Raw genomic sequence first — 19,853 nt, forward strand, 5'->3', positions numbered from 1 at the left:
CACTGTCTGATGTCACACAGGACGTGAACCTCAGCTGTCATGGTAACAGGAAAATAATTACTTTTTTAATTTAGTTTGAGGAACGGTATTAACCGGTATTAACCGGTTACCATTATTTTTAAATAAGTGTTCCCGTTCCAGAACATAAAAAATAATAACGTTTCCGGTTTCGTTTCTGTTCCCTATAAAATACAAAAAGTTTCCGGTTTTCGTTTTCGTTCCTTGAACCGGTTCAAAGCCCTGGTTTCGATGCATTCTGGTTGGAAAACTCTAACAAGACTGCATTGAAACGGCAAAGTGCGTATGCGTTCTGCTCGGTTTGGCGCAGCTCTGCACCGTCATGATCGACCTTATTATGTTGACTGTCACCCCCACTTTCGAATGAATGGTCTATCGTGGAACAACCCCTGCAACCCCTGCAATGTTACGGTACGCATGCGTTCTGTTCGGTTGCCGCAGGCAGCACTGCTTCATCATGAACAAGCCCAATGGTCACTCACCCCAGGGGTGCCCTGCCGACAGGGGGAGGACTAAGGGGACAGAGAGGGCCGCCCAAAATCCGGCCCTCATTACATTGTATGTATTAGGCTGGGGTGGGGCCCTTTCAGACAACTTTGTTCTGGGCCCGGCCAAACCTGTCATCAGCCCTGCCTCCCCCTGTAATGTAGCCAGGCCGCGCCCTCCTAGTGACGCAACAGCTTCAGCGTCGCTACCAGTCAGGTCAAGAGCAATGCAAGTACTTTCTGAGTTCCCGCAAATACGGGAACTTCTCCCACTTTGTTGGGAAGCAAACAATCATTAGCAAACCAAGGGAGGCCATTTGGGAAATCCCCTTTGGGAAATGTTAATTGTTATGCTCTTGGTTTCGAAGAGATTTGAAAGTCGACGATAATCAGGCTACCTCTAATGAGCTGTTTAACAAACAGCCTCCAAAGATGTTGCCAGTTTTAAATGAACTCAAAATTGTCTCTTTAAAGATCTACTTTCATCATCATTTCATCAATGTCGCCCCCCAATGTTGCTCCAAGCAGCTGCCTGCCTAGCCTGGTGGCAAGATACGCCAGTGAGTGTGCATATCATGTACTCTATCTCTCTTGAAGACAAACTCAACTTTAGAGTGACTCTGAGGAAGACGCAGGTGCGTTGAAACGTCAGTCACATTGTGCGCCAAAAAATAAAAAAACCCTCTAAAAGTATGTTGTGTGCTCCGGTCATCCCTGGGTCTAGTCACTGAGAAGTAGCCCAGTCTGTCTTGATTCTGTTGTCCTCGACTGTGGCTGAGCACCACAAGGGCTGAAGCGCAGACGTCCTTTCTCTCACTGTGTCTCTCTGGTTTAAATCTGTCCTGCCCATGGGTGGAACTGTGCCGAGTCCAGGAGCCGCGTTCCGACCCAGTGCAGGGCTCGCGAGTACCAGTGCAGGGCACCGGAGGAGTCCTGGTGGTGCCGGTCCGTTCCCGTCCAGCGTAGAAGCGTCCGGAGCGGCCCGAAAGCCCAGTGGGCCAGGGAGTGGTCCTCCACCACTGCATAGCACGACGTCAGAACCCCGTCCACCACCAGCGTCCCATGCTCCGTAAGCGGGGCAAACAGCCCCTCTCCCTCCCGCGCCTGCACGTCCACCACCCGGGACAATCGAGCAGGGTGCTCGACGCCAACGCTGCCCCCTGCCTGTCCGGAGGTCACGACGACGCACATCCCGGGCTGAACGTCAGATGCAAACACGGTCCACATATGGGCCGCGACCCAGGTGGCGTTGCAGGGCCCGCGGGAGGCGAAGAGGAGGTGGGAGGCGGTGAGGGAGAGCCGGGTGCCACTCTCCGTGCCGATGGTGTAGAAGTGCTTCCGGGTCGCGGGGTCACGGTGCAGGAAGGCGAGGACGGGGCTGTAGATGAGGTCACTGTCGCCACCGTCTCCTCGTTCGTGATTGGACGAGGCCAGGACTCGGTCGCCGGGTCGGAGGTCGCTCATTAGCCGTTGACCTCCGTCCTCCAAGGTCACCCAGGAGGTTGCCGGGAAACAGCCGCCGGTTTTGGCCGCCACTGAGTTCTCTGTGAGAGAAGAGCGGAGAAGAGAAGAGAGGGAGACAAGAGAAGGGAGGGAGAGAAGAGAAGAGAAGAGAAGAGAAGAGAAGAGAAGAGAAGAGAAGAGAAGAGAAGAGAAGAGAAGAGAAGAGAAGGCGATAAGAAAGGACGCAAGAAGAGAAGAGAAGAGAAGAGTGTGATTATTGCCCATGGAGGATTTCAGAGTTCCCTTTCACTCAGTTACAAGGTCATAACCACTGAAACAATCAATTTAATTTTACTTCTTCTGAAACATTATTTTAAAGTTTAAAAAGACATTTAGTTTTGCTTTAACGCCCACAAACAAGTATTGTTGCAGGCCAACAGAGAGGAACTTACACTAATTTACACAGTGCTCCAAAAAACTGTGTTCCTGTTGTGAGTTGAAGACGAAACAGTTGCAGAGTGAGCCCCCTTGTGGCCGCTTATGGTGTAACAGCCCACATCTCCCAATTGGCAGAGGGAGAGGAGATGGATGCTGACTGACTGCGCTTTTTGGCATGAGAGACTTGGGTTGACACGTGGTGGGTGACTAGGAATGTGTGTATGTGTGTGTGTGTGTGTGTGTGTGTGTGTGTGTGTGTGTGTGTGTGTGTGTGTGTGTGTGTGTGTGTGTGTGTGTGTGTATGTGTGTGTGTGTGTTGTTGGATACAGTGTCCTCGTGTCCATGGCTAATAACACCTGTGTGCCTTCCTTTACTCCATATAAGCTTCATATTATGTGTGTGACAACCTGCAAGAGGTTGTGGCACATGGTGATGATGTCACCAAAATGTCTGCAGTTTCTCAGAATCAAGCTCTGTTTTCAGTCGTGTGAGTGTGTAGGTGGATACGTACAAATGCTTTACATAAGTATAAAAAAAATACATGAACATAAAAAATAAATAATAAAATAAACAAAAGCGACGATTTCTGGTCCAATCAACTCAGGGAGAGGGAGGCTGCATATCGATCTGGGCAGAGAGGAGAGGAGAGAGAAGAAACAGAAACAGAAACAGACACGAAGAAGGGATAGAGGAACACAAAAACAAGGGAGGGAAAGAAAGGAAGGAAAGGAAAGGAAGGAAGGAAAACAGGAAAAAGGACAAAGAGAAAAAAAAGAAAAAGGTCAGGACTCTCTGGTATGAGTGCAGAGGGTCACACAGTTCATCTGACCACCTCTTCCATACTACAGGCCACTAATCAAAACTGACGATTCCATAGTAATTATGGTCCAACTAGGCCTATATAATTAACACTAATCGTTAATGTTATGGATCAAATGATGCATCAAAAGATGTTTTATTATTTAGATGAGAGGCATAAGCTCGGAGAAAGCTGCTGTCTATCTCGTACGAGTCTATATAGAGGCAGTCAGCTGAAAAGCAGCATAGCTGGTTAGTGGGTGAAAGTGACAGCGCACTAATGGGCAAGAGCTATTATATGCGTGCTATCTGTCTGTCTGTCTGTCTGTCTGCCTGTCTGTCTGTCTGCCAGTCTGCCTGTCTGCCTATCCAGCTGTTCGTATGCCTGTCTGCCTGTCTGCCTGCCTGTCTGTGATGGAGTGATTATCATTAGGGTTGTGAGTACACTAACCCTGCCATGCCAACAAGCCTGCCTCTGTGATGTAGTAGATAGTCAGTAGTAGTTTGGTCCCCCAGAGGACATGGGTTCGAGTCCTGCCGAGGCAACTCTACTGCCCTTTGGACTAATTATTAAGAGCCATGCTTGTTGTCTGTCTGTCTGTCTGTCTACCTGCCTGCCTGCCAGTCTGTCTGTCTGTCTGTCTGTCTACCTGCCTGCCTGCCAGTCTGTCTGTCTGTCTGTCTGTCTGTCTGCCTGCCTGCCTGCCAGTCTGTCTGTCTGTCTGTCTGTCTGTCTGTCTGTCTGTCTGCCTGCCTGCCTGCCAGTCTGTCTGTCTGCCAGGTGCCAGATTAGGAAAACAGACAGCGCTAACTCAGACAGACACCCTGACATGTTTGCCACAGTAGCTAGCTGGCGTAAAAAGGTCAGAACACTCCTACTGTATTACTGTACTAGAAAATAACTTCTTTTTTCCTAATGTGCATAACAGAACACTAAGTTATTTTAAAAGTGGTGCCTTGTGGCGGGAAATAAGTGTACAACCCTGCAATCCCAAATTGGCCCCAGACTAGCACTAGATGAGGGCCGCATTCGAACCAAATCCGGGCCGGATTATTTCCACTTTTTTTTTTGCCTGTTGTTTATATGTGGGACGTTGGGTTCATAATAGGAACAGATACCGTACGCCTGTGGAATACTTTTACTATTTGTTGAAACCCTTTACTACTATAGATAGTACTACACTACATGACTACACATAGCCTTTAGCAATACAATACAACTTGGCCATCGCTGCTCTGGTAATATAACAACAGCCTTGTAACGGTGGCCGTGCCTTAATGCATTGAAACAGTAGTGTGTGACTTAAGTTCTGTTGACCTGAAGTTGAGGTTAGTCAGTCTTCTGCCAGCAGGGGTCACTAGTTCCCAGTGAAGCCGTAATGCCCAGACAGAAAAGGAGTGTAGAAGAAGGGGTGATGAGGAGGAGAGTGATGAGGTGAGAGCCTGTTAGGGTGACGTGGAGGGGAAAAACAAGATGGACAGAATCAGAAGAAGGTATAGAAGACTTAGAAGGCAGCAGAAAAAGAAAGCCCAGTTTTTTGTTTTCTTTTTGTTTTTTATTAACAAGGTGTTTGGTTCGCCAGTCCTGTTTGCATTCTCTCACTGCGCTTTGGTGTGTTTGGCGGAGGGGGATCAAACACACACACACACACACACATTCAAGCACGCACATGCACACGCACACACGCGCGTGCACACACACACACACACACACAAACACACACAAACACACACACACACACACACAAGCACGCCCACACACGCACGGACACAGACACAGACACAGACACAGACACACACACACACACACACACACACACACACACACACACACACACACACACACACACACACACACACACACACACACACACACACACACAGCTGAGGGCGTATTTGTTAGTCATGGTTACAAGGCATTATTGTGAATGTCCCTCCTTTCCGTCTGTTTGTTTGTAGATTATAAATCACGTAAGGGATTGAATATTTACTGTATTTATTATAATATTTACTTTATTATGTCTCAATGATGATCCTGGGCATGAATATGTGCATACTACATGCATGTGTATGAATGAGGACTCCTAAAGGAATCATCTAGTAACTTCTTTGTACGAACGTAGATCCCTGCAATATGTCTGGAGCTGTCATAGTACTGTATGTACAGCAACACAACTGAATTGCACGGACCTTGAAAACAAAACAAAAACAAAACACAAATGCAAACACACACACACATGTACTTGTCCATACACAACGTCACCCCCGCCCTCGACTGTTCTGACGCTGCAGTGTATGTGTGCCTTGCTCTCATTTATCCAGTTGAGCACACAGACACACACACACTTGTACATCCACACACACACACACACACACACACACACACACACACACACACACACACACACACACACACACACACACACACACACACACACCCAAACCCGTCCACACCAACACACAAACAAATACACACACACTTGGACCAGGGCTTGACATTAACTTTTTCGCTTGCTGGCCATTGTGGCCAGTGCTTTTCCCGAGTAACTAGCCATTCAGCTATTCTACTAGCCACCAATTTGATATTGTTTCATTTTTTTTATTTATCATGGCGCTTTCTAACTTCAGATGATGAGGTGCTAAAGCAAGAAGATGAGTGCACAGCTTTCTACATGGACATAAATCATATAGAAACTGAGTATGAGTAACTGAGCTTCTCAAACTTCTACAAACAATTGATACACAATTGATATACAGGGGGCAAAGTGTAGTATATTGCAGGCTATTCTTAGCCTGGTGAACCAGCGCCACCCGCTGGACGGCAAAAAAGAATAAGCTACCTGCCAAATTGGCTAGTGACACTGAAATTGCCGGTTGGCAGGTGCCAGTGTCAAGCCCTGACTTGGACAACACACACACACGCACGCGCACACACACACACACACACACACACACACACACACACACACACACACACACACACACACACACACACACACACACACACACACACACACACACACAAAACCTCACCTGACTTGACGCTGCAGTGTATGTGCGCCTTGCTCTCGTAGTAGACCCAGTCGAAGCCGGCCTCCACGGCCAGCCGGGCCAACATGGCGTATTTGTTGCGGTCGCGGTCCGAGGTGGTGATGTCGACGGCGCGGCCCTCGTAGTGGAGGGACTCCTCCGAGTGGTGGCCGTCCTCGTCCCAGCCCTCGGTGACGCGCAGACGCACGCCCGGCCACAGGTTCATCACCGAGATAGCCAAGGAGTTCAGCTTGTCCTTGCAGCGCTGTCACGAGGGGAACAGGTCAATAGGTCAAGGTTAGGTGGGCAGATAGGTTGAATGGTTGAATAGCTCATTATAATTAACTCCGCCGAGGTGGTTATGTCTTTGGTCGTGTTGGTTTGTCTGTCTGTTTGTCTGTCTGTAAGCAGGAAAACTCGAAAAGTAATGAACGCATTTTGTAAATTTTGTGGAGTTGTTGGAAATGACATAAGGAAAAAGTGATTTTGGTGGTGATCCGGATCACGATCCGGATCCAGGATTTTTAAAACGATTCTTCACCATTGCGGCATAGGGTGATTTTGTCATTCCAGTTTCTAACTCCACAAAAACAAAGCACAAAGACTTGAAAAAAATAGGGTGTAAAATAGTCAAATGTTTTGTGTTGTGCACCGCATTAAAGCATACACGCCATAGAACATCCAGCTGCCCGTGGGGACCCGGGTTTGAATCTAGCCTGGGTCGTTTCTCAACCCATTTTATGTCCATCTCATCGGAATTATTGCAGACATTTCCCAACAATTTATTCAAAATTGAAATGAAACTTTAAAAACACACTTGATAGCCGGCACACAAGAAACAACAACTTCATGCACCTCCAAAACTCAGCATATGGCTTTGAGGAAAGCCCCTCCTACTCTCTACCTAACGATTTTCCCTGATGGGCCACTCTCCATCTTACCTGTTAAACACCAGACGATGGGGCCATCTCAATGCCAAGTGCTCTAGCCTTGCTAGGACATGAAACTCCTGGTGATTGGATACTCCACGGAGTTCCCCAAAGAGTATCCAGTCACTGGGTGTTTTACGTCCCAGCCAGACTAGAACACTGGGCATTGAGAAAGAGCCATTCTCACAAGTGAGATCGCTTGGAGGCTATACTAAGCAATTTCTTGCAGGAAAGGTGTGGTTTATAATTGCCCGTAGCCGTTTATTGGGAGTTACTAATGTGTCATTTGGCATATGCGTAGCCCATAGCCAATCATGTCAGTTGAATCTAGTCTAGTTCAGTAAAGAAACATGCACATCCGTCTCAAAAATATTCTGGGTGCAGGACCAGCAAAGTCACATGAAAATTGAAAATAAAGTCCGCACACCAGGCTCCCGTTTCTTGTCATTTAATGTGACGTTTCATGTCTGATGAAGGGCATGCTGCCCGAAACGTCACATTAAATGAAAAGAAATGGGAACCTGTTGTGCGGACTTTATTGTCAATTTTCAGTTGAATCTATTCAAACAAACTACAGTCATCACCTTTCGACCCCGAGTGTGCAAAGCAGCAGGAGATTTTCTAGGCTACACTCCATCCCTCATCTGCTGCAGCGATTCATAACTAATCAGTTGGCTGTCGATAGAAGTTGATAGAAGCTCTTTGGTGACAGGCGTTTTAAGTTGTGGAATACCAAGGCACTCATCTTCTTTGTAATTAAAATGCCTTTATTTTAATGGGCATAACATGATTAAAACACTTTGGCATGTTTCGACATGAAGTCTTCATGCCAGAAGTGAGCTCACGTCTTGACGGAGGCCTCATGCCGAAACGTGTCGAAGTGTTTTAATCATATTACGCCCATTAAAATAAAGGCATGGTAACTACAAAGAAGATGGGTGCCTTGCTATTTTTACATAATATTGGGCAATCTTGATCGGTGGCCGATTCATCAGAGCATCTCTAGTCACAGCAGGATGGGCGGTGGTTTTAAGCTTTTACCGCGTTAAGGAGACAGAGGTCAATAGGTCAAGGTCAGGGATGGAGACGTCATGGAGAGGAGTGAGGAGGTCAGAGACAGAGAGAGATCGTTTAGGGCCACATGTTCACCGAGAAAGAAAAGTGAAAGATCCACTGTGAAAGTTGCACGCTAAATGTGACACAGTACTCCACAGCACAGTGTGCACAAGGAAATTGCATTTATGCCACAACCATGCAAAGGGGGTAGCCCTGCTGGTGCCCCAAGGGAGTAGGTTGGTGGGACAGTGCCATGCTCAGGGTACCTCAGTCATGGAGGAAGTTTGGGGAGAGTGCTGGTTAATCAGTCCCCCCAACCGCCCTGGCGGTATCGGAATTGAACCAGCAACACGGTACAATAAAGCAAAGAAGAAGTAGATAGGGAGAGGAGTTATGATGAGGTCAGAGAGAAACTTCTGGTCTGGTCGAACTGAGTTCTTTTCTGGTCACTGGTTATTCATTCAGTGTGGGATTGTAACGTAAGTTAAACCAACAGCAGTGTTCTCGCTGCCTGGCGCCCAACTCAAAATAATTTCAAATCTTTAAAATATAGTCAGTGGCACCAGTACAGCACAAGAGGGTGAAGGGATGGGGCTGCTGTTGCTGTCCACCAACTTGCTAATCAACTAGCCAACCCACCCATTCCTCCCAGTCTCTAAGAATACAATTTACTCTGGCGATCTGGGTTCAATTCCGGGTCCGGGTCATTTGATAATCCTTCCTCATCTCTCTCTCCCCACTTGTTTCCTGTCTCAAAAATAAAGGGCCTGAAGGCACAGAAGATATCCTTCACTCGTTGAGACACCGAGTTATACATTTGCGGTTACTAGAATGGCAATGGCCAAGCTGTAGTCGAGCATTACTAAAGGCCCTGTCTTGTGTCATACTAGTGTAATACTGTGTATGACCAAGGAGTTCAGCTTGTAATTTCACTGGCACCGGTACAGGTGCAGGAAAGGTCGAAAGGTCATATAAGTCAAAGTCATACAAGTCAGAGGTCACATAAGAAGGTGCAGCCATAGTCACACTGAGGATGGCTGGGCCAGTGCAATACATGCCACTTTGGCAGTGCATACAAAGCTTAGCATAGAATGTATTAAGTCAGGGGTTCCCAAACTTTTTTCCCTGCGCACCCCCATGTGCATTTCAATGTGGTTCGCGCACCGCCTGAGCGAAGATTTTGGTGTGCTGATGGGCGCACAAGTATGGATTCACTGCTCATTCAATCACTGCACATTATGCACAGTCGTTTTGGCGAATCCTCTTTTCCAATAGTCTTGGAATTAAACTACACTTCAGATGGACCCTTCCAGCATATAATGCACCATACTATTAAAAACTACTTAATGTTCATTAATGCTAGATAAAAACTCACATATCCGCCATTGCTCTATTCAGCTCACGCACCCCCTTATGGCAGGCCGCACACCCCGGGGGTGCACGCACCCCAGTTTGGGAAACCCTGTATTAAGTAATTGCTGGCCCGGCCATGGCTCAAACTGTAGGCCACTGCATTGGGTCTACCAGGATCACCCAGGCTACACTGATTCTGTGACCCAGATAGTATTGACTTTTAGAGGGGAGAGTGTTCATGGATGCCACAGGTCATGGGTTTCAGACTTGGGTGTACTGCGACCATTCAGGTAACCCAAACCTACTTGTAAATTATCAAGTGAAGAGAAAATCCGAAGTGCTCAGGGAATTGTTCAGAAAAAATCTTGAAGGTGCTCTTTGGTGTTGGGGAAAAAACAATATCTTGTCAAAAAAGGGAGTCCAAGGCACTCTTCTTGTGGAAAAATATTAAAAAGCCTTTATTGAAACATGGCTAAAAAGTTTTAAAACATGGGAGCAGAGACCCACTACTTGTAAATTATCCCATTGAATGAGAAAAAAAGTAATAGAAATAGTGTATTATGGCCCTGCCGTGGCTCAAACGGTAGGGCACTGCACTGTCACGCTGGGGACCGGGGTTCGATTCTAGCCCGAGGTCTTTTCCCGATGCTTCCCCATCGCTCCCTCCCACTCGTTTCCCGTCGTCTCTCAAACTGTCCTTTTGGCCCTGCCGTAGCCTAACAGTAGGACACTAAAGGCTGATGCATAGTCACGCGGTGCCGATTGCGGGGTAAAGCATAGACGTACTGTCAGCGGGGGTATTGCCTCATAGTCGACCTACATGCGAATGCGTGCGAAAGGGCGTGGTGGTTTTTTTTCTTTTTCCCGCCGAAAAATTCAAGAGTGGGGCAAGGGGGGAGGGAGGAGAAGATTTTAATGACGTCAATTCACCTCCGTGACAACAGGGGGCGAACTAACTCATTCAGTTGAGCCCAGTCCCTAGAATGAATCACAAAGCTAATCAGCTGGCTATGTAAAACGTAATATTCCACTAGTAGCCTACTTCTAAAAGTTGGGGCATAATTAGATGGTACAACATCAGTTTATTTTTGGTCAAGTACTACATGAGATTAAATGCAAGACAAACGCCATTTTAAAAGACAATAGACAGCATGAATGGCCATTCACACCTGGGGCCTAGTAGTAGCTAGCCAGCTAAATCAGTCATTACAAAATCAAAGCTAGTTGACTAGCCACCTGAAACGTAATTCTACCACTAACAAAGAGGCTTCTTGCTATTAATTTTAAAAAGTTGTGGCGTAATTAGACATGAATGATAGCATACAAGATTCTCTCTTTATCAGGTGGTTAAGGTGGTTAAAATGCCAAACAAAAGCCGTTTTAAATACAATACATCTAATGGCCATATTAACAGCTAGCTTAGCAACTGTCAGCCAAACCCATTCAAACTCTACAGGACATTAGCGAACCCTGTTTTAGAAGCTAGCTAGCCACACTACTTGTACTATATACTGTATCAACAAAGAGGCTTCTTGCTATTAATTTAAAAAGTTGTGGCGTAATTAGACATGGATGATAGCATACAAGAGTCTCTCTTTATTCATGTTTTACAGTTGAGGTGGTTAAATGAAACAAAAGCCATTTTTAAATACAATAGATAGCCTATCTAATTAACAGCTAGCTTAGCAACTGTCAGCCAAACCCATTTCAAACTCTACAGGACATTAACCCTTTTTTAATGAGCTAGCTGCCACACTACAAAAGAACAAAGAGGCTTCTTTGCTACTACCACACTACAAACATATCATTTCCATGATGGCGCCTTTTATGGATATTTCTAATTGATTTTTTGGAAGCTTGTACTACTGAAATAAAAAAAAAGTTTTTTCTTCTCCCTGTCAAGTAAACTCCAGTGATTTCCTGCCAAGTCATCTGCATCGTGTTTTTCGTTTTCCTTCAAACCTCCGCGGTAGGGTAGAAGAATAGAACACAACTGACCTATCAGGGCTGAGTTCCCCCCGGACTGCCGTAAGCGCATTGACCAATCACCGTCTTCAAGCATAGCTCAGCTCACGGACATTTCAGCCTGGGAGAAACATGCGTGTACTGCAGCCAGGGGTCGTTTTGTCGCTGCACAGGGGGGCGCTGTGGCTCATTCTCTGTGCAGAACCCCCGCGAACGCGCGACTCTAAACCCCCCTTTAAGGCTGATGCATAGTCACGCGGTGCCGATTGCGGGGTAAAGCATAGACGTACTGTCAGCGGGGGTATTGCCTCATAGTCGACCTACATGCGAATGCGTGCGAAAGGGCGTGGTGTTTTTTTTCCCGCCGAAAATTCAAGAGTGGTGACGTCAATTCACCTCCGTGACAACAGGGGGCGAACTAACTCATTCAGTTGAGCCCAGTCCCTAGAATGAATCACAAAGCTAATCAGCTGGCTATGTAAAACGTAATATTCCACTAGTAGCCTACTTCTAAAAGTTGGGGCATAATTAGATGGTACAACATCAGTTTATTTTTGGTCAAGTACTACATGAGATTAAATGCAAGACAAACGCCATTTTAAAAGACAATAGACAGCATGAATGGCCATTCACACCTGGGGCCTAGTAGTAGCTAGCCAGCTAAATCAGTCATTACAAAATCATAGCTAGTTGACTAGCCACCTGAAACGTAATTCTACCACTAACAAAGAGGCTTCTTGCTATTAATTTAAAAAGTTGTGGCGTAATTAGACATGAATGATAGCATACAAGATTCTCTCTTTATCAGGTGGTTAAGGTGGTTAAAATGCCAAACAAAAGCCGTTTTAAATACAATACATCTAATGGCCATATTAACAGCTAGCTTAGCAACTGTCAGCCAAACCCATTCAAACTCTACAGGACATTAGCGAACCCTGTTTTAGAAGCTAGCTAGCCACACTACTTGTACTATATACTGTATCAACAAAGAGGCTTCTTGCTATTAATTTAAAAAGTTGTGGCGTAATTAGACATGGATGATAGCATACAAGAGTCTCTCTTTATTCATGTTTTACAGTTGAGGTGGTTAAATGAAACAAAAGCCATTTTTAAATACAATAGATAGCCTATCTAATTAACAGCTAGCTTAGCAACTGTCAGCCAAACCCATTCAAACTCTACAGGACATTAGTGAACCCTTTTTTAATGAGCTAGCTGCCACACTACAAAAGAACAAAGAGGCTTCTTTGCTACTACCACACTACAAACATATCATTTCCATGATGGCCTTTTATGGATATTTCTAATTGATTTTTTGGAAGTTGTACTACTGAAATAAAAAACAGTTTCTCTTCTCCCTGTCAAGTAAACTCCAGTGATTTCCTGCCAAGTCATCTGCATCGTGTTTTTCGTTTTCCTTCAAACCTCCGCGGTAGGGTAGAAGAATAGAACACAACTGACCTATCAGGGCTGAGTTCCCCCCGGACTGCCGTAAGCGCATTGACCAATCACCGTCTTCAAGCATAGCTCAGCTCACGGACATTTCAGCCTGGGAGAAACATGCGTGTACTGCAGCCAGGGGTCGTTTTGTCGCTGCACAGGGGGGCGCTGTGGCTCATTCTCTGTGCAGAACCCCCGCGAACGCGCGACTCTAAACCCCCCTTTAGGTTACTACACCGTCGACCCGGGTTCAATTCTGTTCCCGTCTCTCTATTCCCACTCACTTCCTGTCTCTCCTCCACTGTCCTGTTGAAAACGAAGGCAAAAAAACGGTCATATCAAAAAATAGGTATGACACCACCAAAAAAATTATTTAAAAAAAAGATATAGTGTATGTGGCTGTCCTCCCTCCACCCAGCTCTAAGGTTAGTCACGCATGCAAACCTGGATACTTATTACTTCACTATAATACTGTGATCCACACACACAACACCTACACATGTGCACAACACAAAGACCCATGCACACACATATACAGTACAGTGCACATAGCCTACACTCCTAACTTTCAAACACACACACACACACACACACACACACACACACACACACACACACACACACACACACACACACACACACACACACACACACACACACACCAGAAACAAAAAAAAGTGCTATCTTGACCGTCAAATTAATGACAGAAAAAAACTGGACGTGACGGAATAATGTTAGTAAGTGGAGAGTAGCAGATAGAGAGAAAGAGTGAAAGACTGGAAACACCTTCATGCTAGCCAGGCCGTGCCCTCCTAGTGACGCAACACCTTCAGCGTTGCTACTAGTCAGGTCAAGAGCAATGCAAGTATTTTCTGAGCTCCCGGAAAATCGGGAACCCCTCCCACTTTGTCGGGAATCAAACAATCATTAGCAAATCAAGGTAGGCTTGTCAACCATGCCGTTTGGGAAATGAAAATTGTTATGCTCTTGGTCAGACCAAGTTCAGTTCAGTTATGGTTTATTTGAGTAGGGACAGGTACACATCATGTAGGCTGTACAACAATCTAACAGATAAGTATCATAGCATTTTATCATAGCATTTTCAAGTATCATAGGATAATTTCCAATGCCCGTCCCTAGAAGGGCTTTTAAAGTAAAATATAAAAAACTGTTTTTATTATTGTTTATTATTGTCTCGAAGAGATTTGAAAGTCAATGATAATCAGGCTACCTTTAATGCCAACTTTGTTACATAGTAACAGGATGTCCCAAGTGAGGGGTAGACTGTGGGTGTAAAACGCTTGGCAACAACAATGGTTTACCGTGGAAAGACAAACAAGTTCAAGGAAATGTGGCTTTATGACACAGTCTCGGACACAGCTGGTTCAAAGACACCGCCGCGCCTTTAATGTAAATCATATAGTTAGGTGATACGGAACTACTTCTTTCATTAAATCCGGAGAGCTTGTTGATAAGGTATTAAACAAACCTGAAGGAGGAAGCACAACAGAGTTGTAGGCCTAAAGATTAGTAGATTTATGCCTTTTCTCTCTTTCTCATTCTCTCTCTCTCTCTCTCTCTCTCACATACACACACAGCATTATTCTGATGGCACCCTCTTTGTCGCCCCATCATAATTGCTGTCGTAATGGTTTGGCACATTTGGTTTGTTAGATTGGATTGATGTGCAAAACAATTTAGACCCCCACGCCCCCCCCCCTACTCAAAAAAATAAATAAATAAAAAAAACAACCAATAAGCAAAACATCCTATGTCTTTCCACACCACTAGAATAAAGACCTGCAGTAATTGGTTTATTGCAGAGGGTCCAGGACACGTGGTTCCCACTAGGAGTGCGCGGTATGGACGGTATACTATCGTGCGAGGTATTTTTTCCCCCAAGGTATGGATTTTGTCCATACCGCTCTACCGCCATAGCGCATTGCGTCCTGCAGATGGCAGTAATAGACAACGTTTTGAACATCCACAAGACTGTCTCTCGTAGTAGCAAAAGAATGTGGTTGTAGAACAGAAGCACAATTTCATTTAAGCTTTAAGTGTAAAATGTATAGTTAGTGTAGTGAACTATTGTTTTAAACTGTATGTGATTTCGATTCTGGTCTCCACAATTTAATGTACAGTGGTGTGTGAAAAGCAATTTAGCAAGCTAACAGCCCAAGTCATTCATGTCAATGCTGGTGTCTGACAACAGAAATGTGCTAAATCTATGTGCTACTGGTTGCTTTACATTTGCGCCAGCCTTACTGTATGTTGTGTCCAGGTGAGATAATATCATTCACGATATCTGGCTGGGTGTTAGTAACTTAGATGACTGTTCACTGTTTAAAATGTGATTTAGCGATTTCGCTAACGTTAGCACGCTAACCGCTGCTGCAGTGATAGCTGCCATTTAAATGCATTAGTTCTACAATGCATTGCTAGCTGCCTCATGTTAAAGTTCGTTTTTTTTTTTTACTTTAACAATAACAGCTGAACCATTAGGCTTGGCATAATCACAGATGCAAGCACACATTTCCAAATTACCCCCAGCAACTCCAGAAATAGAAAAAAAGAGTCAAATGAACGATTTATTGGATAAAATCCATGTTCAGTTTGACAACCCTCCCTTCCCTAGTTTAACCCCTTCTAGACTTGGTGAAATTGACAGTGTTGTAGCCTATTGCATTGCAAAATGCATTTTACATAGTTTTTGTTTGTTTTCAAAAGATTTGAATAGCAAGAATTCACACACATTACAAAAATGCAAATGTTTAAAAAATGCAAATGCAAAAGTAAAAAAAAGGTGTTTTGTACATTTTGCGACGGAATGCTTAAATTTTACACAAATGTAAAATACCGTGATATATACCGTGATATATACCGTGGCTAAAATTATACCGAGGTATACATTTTTGGCCATACCGCCCACCCCTAGTTCCCACTTGTCCAGAACACATGCAGGGACACACTCTCCTTTTCTTAATGTAGCAGTCTGGTTTCTAAATGTTAACATTGTAAGATGACTGATTAAAAGCAAGGCTGAAAGACGACTGAACATTAAAGGCACACAAGCTAGAGTAGCCTACTGATGGCGAGGGTTCAGAAGGTCACTCTAAATTAGTTCCTCTACAAGGCTTTCCTCTGCCTGGCGTGCCCAACGTCAGAAACTCACAGGGTGAGAGCGCGCGCGAGAGAGAGGGGGTCATTAATTTGCGCAATTTGCCACCGACGGTGAAAGGTGCGAGAGAGGCGAGGCTGTACCGACTTGAACTCGAGACGTTGTCTAACGACTGTGATTTACGCGGGTCATGTCGGAGGAGGCGTTACGACCACACCGCTTCCCCCGGTGCCACATATCTATCCCTTTTAGCGACCCGGGGAACAAGAGCAGCTTGTTTCCACCTGGATGTAAGTGGCTAATAATTCAGTGTGAAATAAAAGAGAGCTAATGGGCCAAATTTAGACTCGGTGGTGCGAAAGGGGGGGGGGCTTGTGTGTCTGTCTCTCCTTCACCGGGGCGCCCGGCTGTCCTCTCAGGTGTGTGCCACAAAGTTCATTCATTTGACCGAGAGAGAGAGACGCTCCAGTAACCAGTGTGTCCGCTAGTCTCCCTTCAAGCACAACCACGGCTTTCTCTCTCGCCCAGGGATGTCTGACAGCAGATAGGAAAATTGACATTTTCAAATTTGTGAAATCACTTTTTCCATGTCGGTCGCTCGCTGGGTTTGGGGGATAAGAATAGAGTGGCTGCGGAGCGGTAATAGATGCCTATTCACAGACCGGTGTGGATTTCAAACCTTCTATTTTTTCTCTGCGGTCGCCCGAGCGAACTGGACTTCATAAATCAGCTCGTGGACTCTGTTGGTTTTGCTTTTAAGGTAGAGATCGACGGGGTTTCTGCACGAGCGGTTTTCGCGCTGACCACGAGCTACACAAACATCAGCCGCTCGCGCTGTGACAACACGCGCCTGTACTGCCACAACCGACGTCTCGAGACCCTGAACAGTCACGTCTGTATGGTGCCGCTCGCGCCTCCGAGTCGGGAGAGGGGAGAGTCGCCGCCGAATCAAAAATAAGGGGCCTGAAAATATGCGTATAATTAAGCCTTAAACGCATATGAAGTGGGTTATTTTTATACACGTGTGCTACTAAAACAAACAGAAAAATAACACAAAATAAAAAAATAATAATAAACAGACCGGAGGCTGTCTTTGAGAAGCCTATACGGGCGCGTGCGGCTTGCTCATGCTCATAAATTGTGCGCGCGAGTCAGGTAAACGTTCAACTCCAGAGGTGACAGGTAAAGACGAAGTGAGATCTGCGGGCAAGCCGTCGTTCCCCCCTCTTGACACACACACACACACACACACACACACACACACTCCCCCGTCGCTTCCCACGTGGGGTTCCCTGTCGGACTCAACGCTCACGCATTCAGATCCAGAGGAAGCTCGCGGTCACCGGGACCTCTGATATAAATACTTGTATTCTTAGACACTGGAGTCAAATAAATTTCTGAGCGGAACCACATCAATGGCGGCGTCGTAAAAACCTCTGACAGTGGGGGAAAGAGAGGGCACAGAGCGACCCATGTCCAGTCAACCTTAAGCTTACGGTAAACATTCACAAACACACACCGGTCATGCTCGGTCGGGGGCTTTTTCCAAGTGCAGGTCTCCAAACAGAGAATACAGTGTTAATTAAATGTCTTAACTTCCACTTTTTTCAAGCGCCATTCAAGGGAGCGATTCAAAGTTGCGCAATCCTCGCCATACCATACGTTGGGACAACGAGCACAGTACCACCAAGCTCTAATCACCAAGCATGCAGCCACCTACTGGGTTAAAGGTGCCACATGATATGTTTTGAAAATCTCGATATAGTTTGAAACGATCAATGGAAATCAAGTGCATGCGCATGTCATACAAAACAAAAGCCGTTTGTCTTTAAGTTATTTTTATTCGCCATTGTCTTGTGCGCACAGCATGCAAACCAGCTCCCAAAAGCAAAACTGCAAAGAGCACAGGTGTTATTGCGCACCTTTCCACGCTGCGTTCCTGTAACGACTGACTGGTGATAAGACGCACGGGAGTGCCTGTGTTCTCTGAGCTGAGGGGAGAATGGCCACGGGGTCATTGTTATCTTCTGATATTGCGCAAAACAGCAAAAGCCCACCACAATGCGCGCGCGCGCGCCACACACACACACACACACACACACACACACACACACACACACACACACACACACACACACACACACACACACACACACACACACACACACAGCACTGTATTGATTCAGGTCAGCTATATCAAGGACAAAGAAGCGTGAACTGTAATTCTAAATAAAGAGAGAACACGGGATTCCAGTTCCGAGCTTGGGGACCTGTTCTGTTCTCTCCCTTATCTTACCTGCGTCATCATCCGGTCTGCACCTGTGTTCTCCTCGTCCTTAAAGATGATGTCGGGGTTGTAGTTGGGAGTCAGCTCCTTGAAGCGCTCCGAGTTGCGCGTAATTTTCCCCTCGTAGCGGCCGCTGGCGCCCAGCGTCTTCTCGGCCACGTTAGGACTGAACTGCTTGTAGGCGAGCGGCGTGAGTTTCCTCGGCGGCCGCCTCTTGCCGTAGCCTCTGCCCGGGCCACAGCCCCCCGTGCCTGCAGAGAGAATCAAGGCGCAGCCGGTGAGGAACGTCACCACCGTGGCGAGTCGCATTCCCACCTAGTGTCCTTTTGCCGCCGGCCCGGGCAACCTCCGGCGCAACACAAGCGGGTAGAAACCGGTAAAAGGTGAGCGATCGCCGGCCTGGACCCCCTCCCCCTGTGGCGCGGCCTCTCTCCCCACTTTGGGGATGTGATGATTAAGGGGGAGGAGGATGAGTGCCTTAGAAACACGGCCTCGGGTCCGGGTCACCGCTCACCACCATCCCCGCCATTGTGGCGCGCAAAAGTTCTCATTCCACACTCCCAAAGACACCGGCTCCTTGAGTTTATTTGGGCTGTGCGCGTGTGCTGTTGTTGTTGTGTGAAGGGTAGTATCACTGCGTGACCCAGATCAGAGTGCCAGCTCTGCTTTGCTGTGCGCACAAACGCTCCCAGCCTCGCCTCGCCTCGCCTCTCACGTCGCCAGGAAGAAGAGCGTCTCCGAATGAGTGCGTCTCGTGGAGACAGGGCTGCGGCATAAATAGGGCAGGGCCCGTTTATCTTGGCAGGAGGGTTCAAAGCCACGCGGCCCTGTCTCCCTCTCTCACTCACTCACTCTCTCTCTCTCTCTCTCTGGAGCTGTGAGAAGCGTCCATTGGTGGCCGCGGTTGGTTGGGTCGGTTGTTGCGCATGGAACAGGAGCGACAGTGCGCTGGGTATTGCTATTGCATGCTGGCTAGTGCTGGCTCAGGCTGCGTGGACGCAGTCGCGGTCAGTGGGGTGTCCCCAAGGCGGTTTGGTTTCCTCCCGTTGGGCTGGCTGAAAGCTGAGAGAGACAGAGAGAGAGAGAGAGAGAGAGAGAGAGAGAGAGAGAGAGAGAGAGAGAGAGAGAGAGAGAGAGAGTCACAGACCGCGCCCTGCTCTGCCCAGTCCAGTTGAGTTCAGTCCTGCCCCGTCCTCCGTGTCCCTGCCTACTGTAACCTTCTCTCCGACTCTAGTGCGACTCCTGGCCCGGCTGGGCGACTTTGCAGTGCCCCGTGGTGTTGCGTCTCTGCTCTCCACACAGCCCCTGCAGCTACCACAGGCGTCGCGTCTGCCAACAAGGGAGACTTTTACTGGCGTCTGGACTCACGACCCTGGAGCCAACAGTCCTTTGGACCCCGGCGGTTATCATTTACTGCAGGCTAAAGGACGATGTGGAGCCTGAAACGTGAAAGCACCAAAACCACATACGCATACACACACACACACGCGCGC

General features: G+C 46.8%; 1 protein-coding gene across 1 annotated transcript; it reads right to left on the minus strand.

Moving 5' to 3' along the window:
• Positions 1 to 485: 485 nt before the first annotated feature.
• LOC134459691 (indian hedgehog B protein-like) lies at positions 486 to 19,377 on the minus strand. The gene is made up of 3 exons (XM_063212077.1): positions 18,370 to 19,377; positions 6,216 to 6,477; positions 486 to 2,047 (listed from the first exon to the last, which is right to left on the minus strand). The coding sequence occupies exons 1-3, from the start codon at positions 18,667 to 18,669 to the stop codon at positions 1,335 to 1,337; spliced, it is 1,275 nt and encodes a 424-aa protein (XP_063068147.1). The 5' UTR covers positions 18,670 to 19,377; the 3' UTR covers positions 486 to 1,334.
• Positions 19,378 to 19,853: the final 476 nt, after the last annotated feature.

Source organism: Engraulis encrasicolus, chromosome 12 (assembly GCF_034702125.1).
Source record: "Engraulis encrasicolus isolate BLACKSEA-1 chromosome 12, IST_EnEncr_1.0, whole genome shotgun sequence".
NCBI classification, from domain to species: domain Eukaryota; kingdom Metazoa; phylum Chordata; class Actinopteri; order Clupeiformes; family Engraulidae; genus Engraulis; species Engraulis encrasicolus.

Excerpts from the sequence above, each read along its gene's own strand:
- LOC134459691 (XM_063212077.1), bottom strand. The coding sequence starts at position 18,669 with ATGCGACTCGCCACGGTGGTGACGTTCCTCACCGGCTGCGCCTTGATT. Across the intron at positions 6,478-18,369 it reads CAGACCGGATGATGACGCAG|CGCTGCAAGGACAAGCTGAA; the intron begins GTAAGATAAGGG and ends CCCTCGTGACAG. Across the intron at positions 2,048-6,215 it reads ACACTGCAGCGTCAAGTCAG|AGAACTCAGTGGCGGCCAAA; the intron begins GTGAGGTTTTGT and ends CTTCTCTCACAG.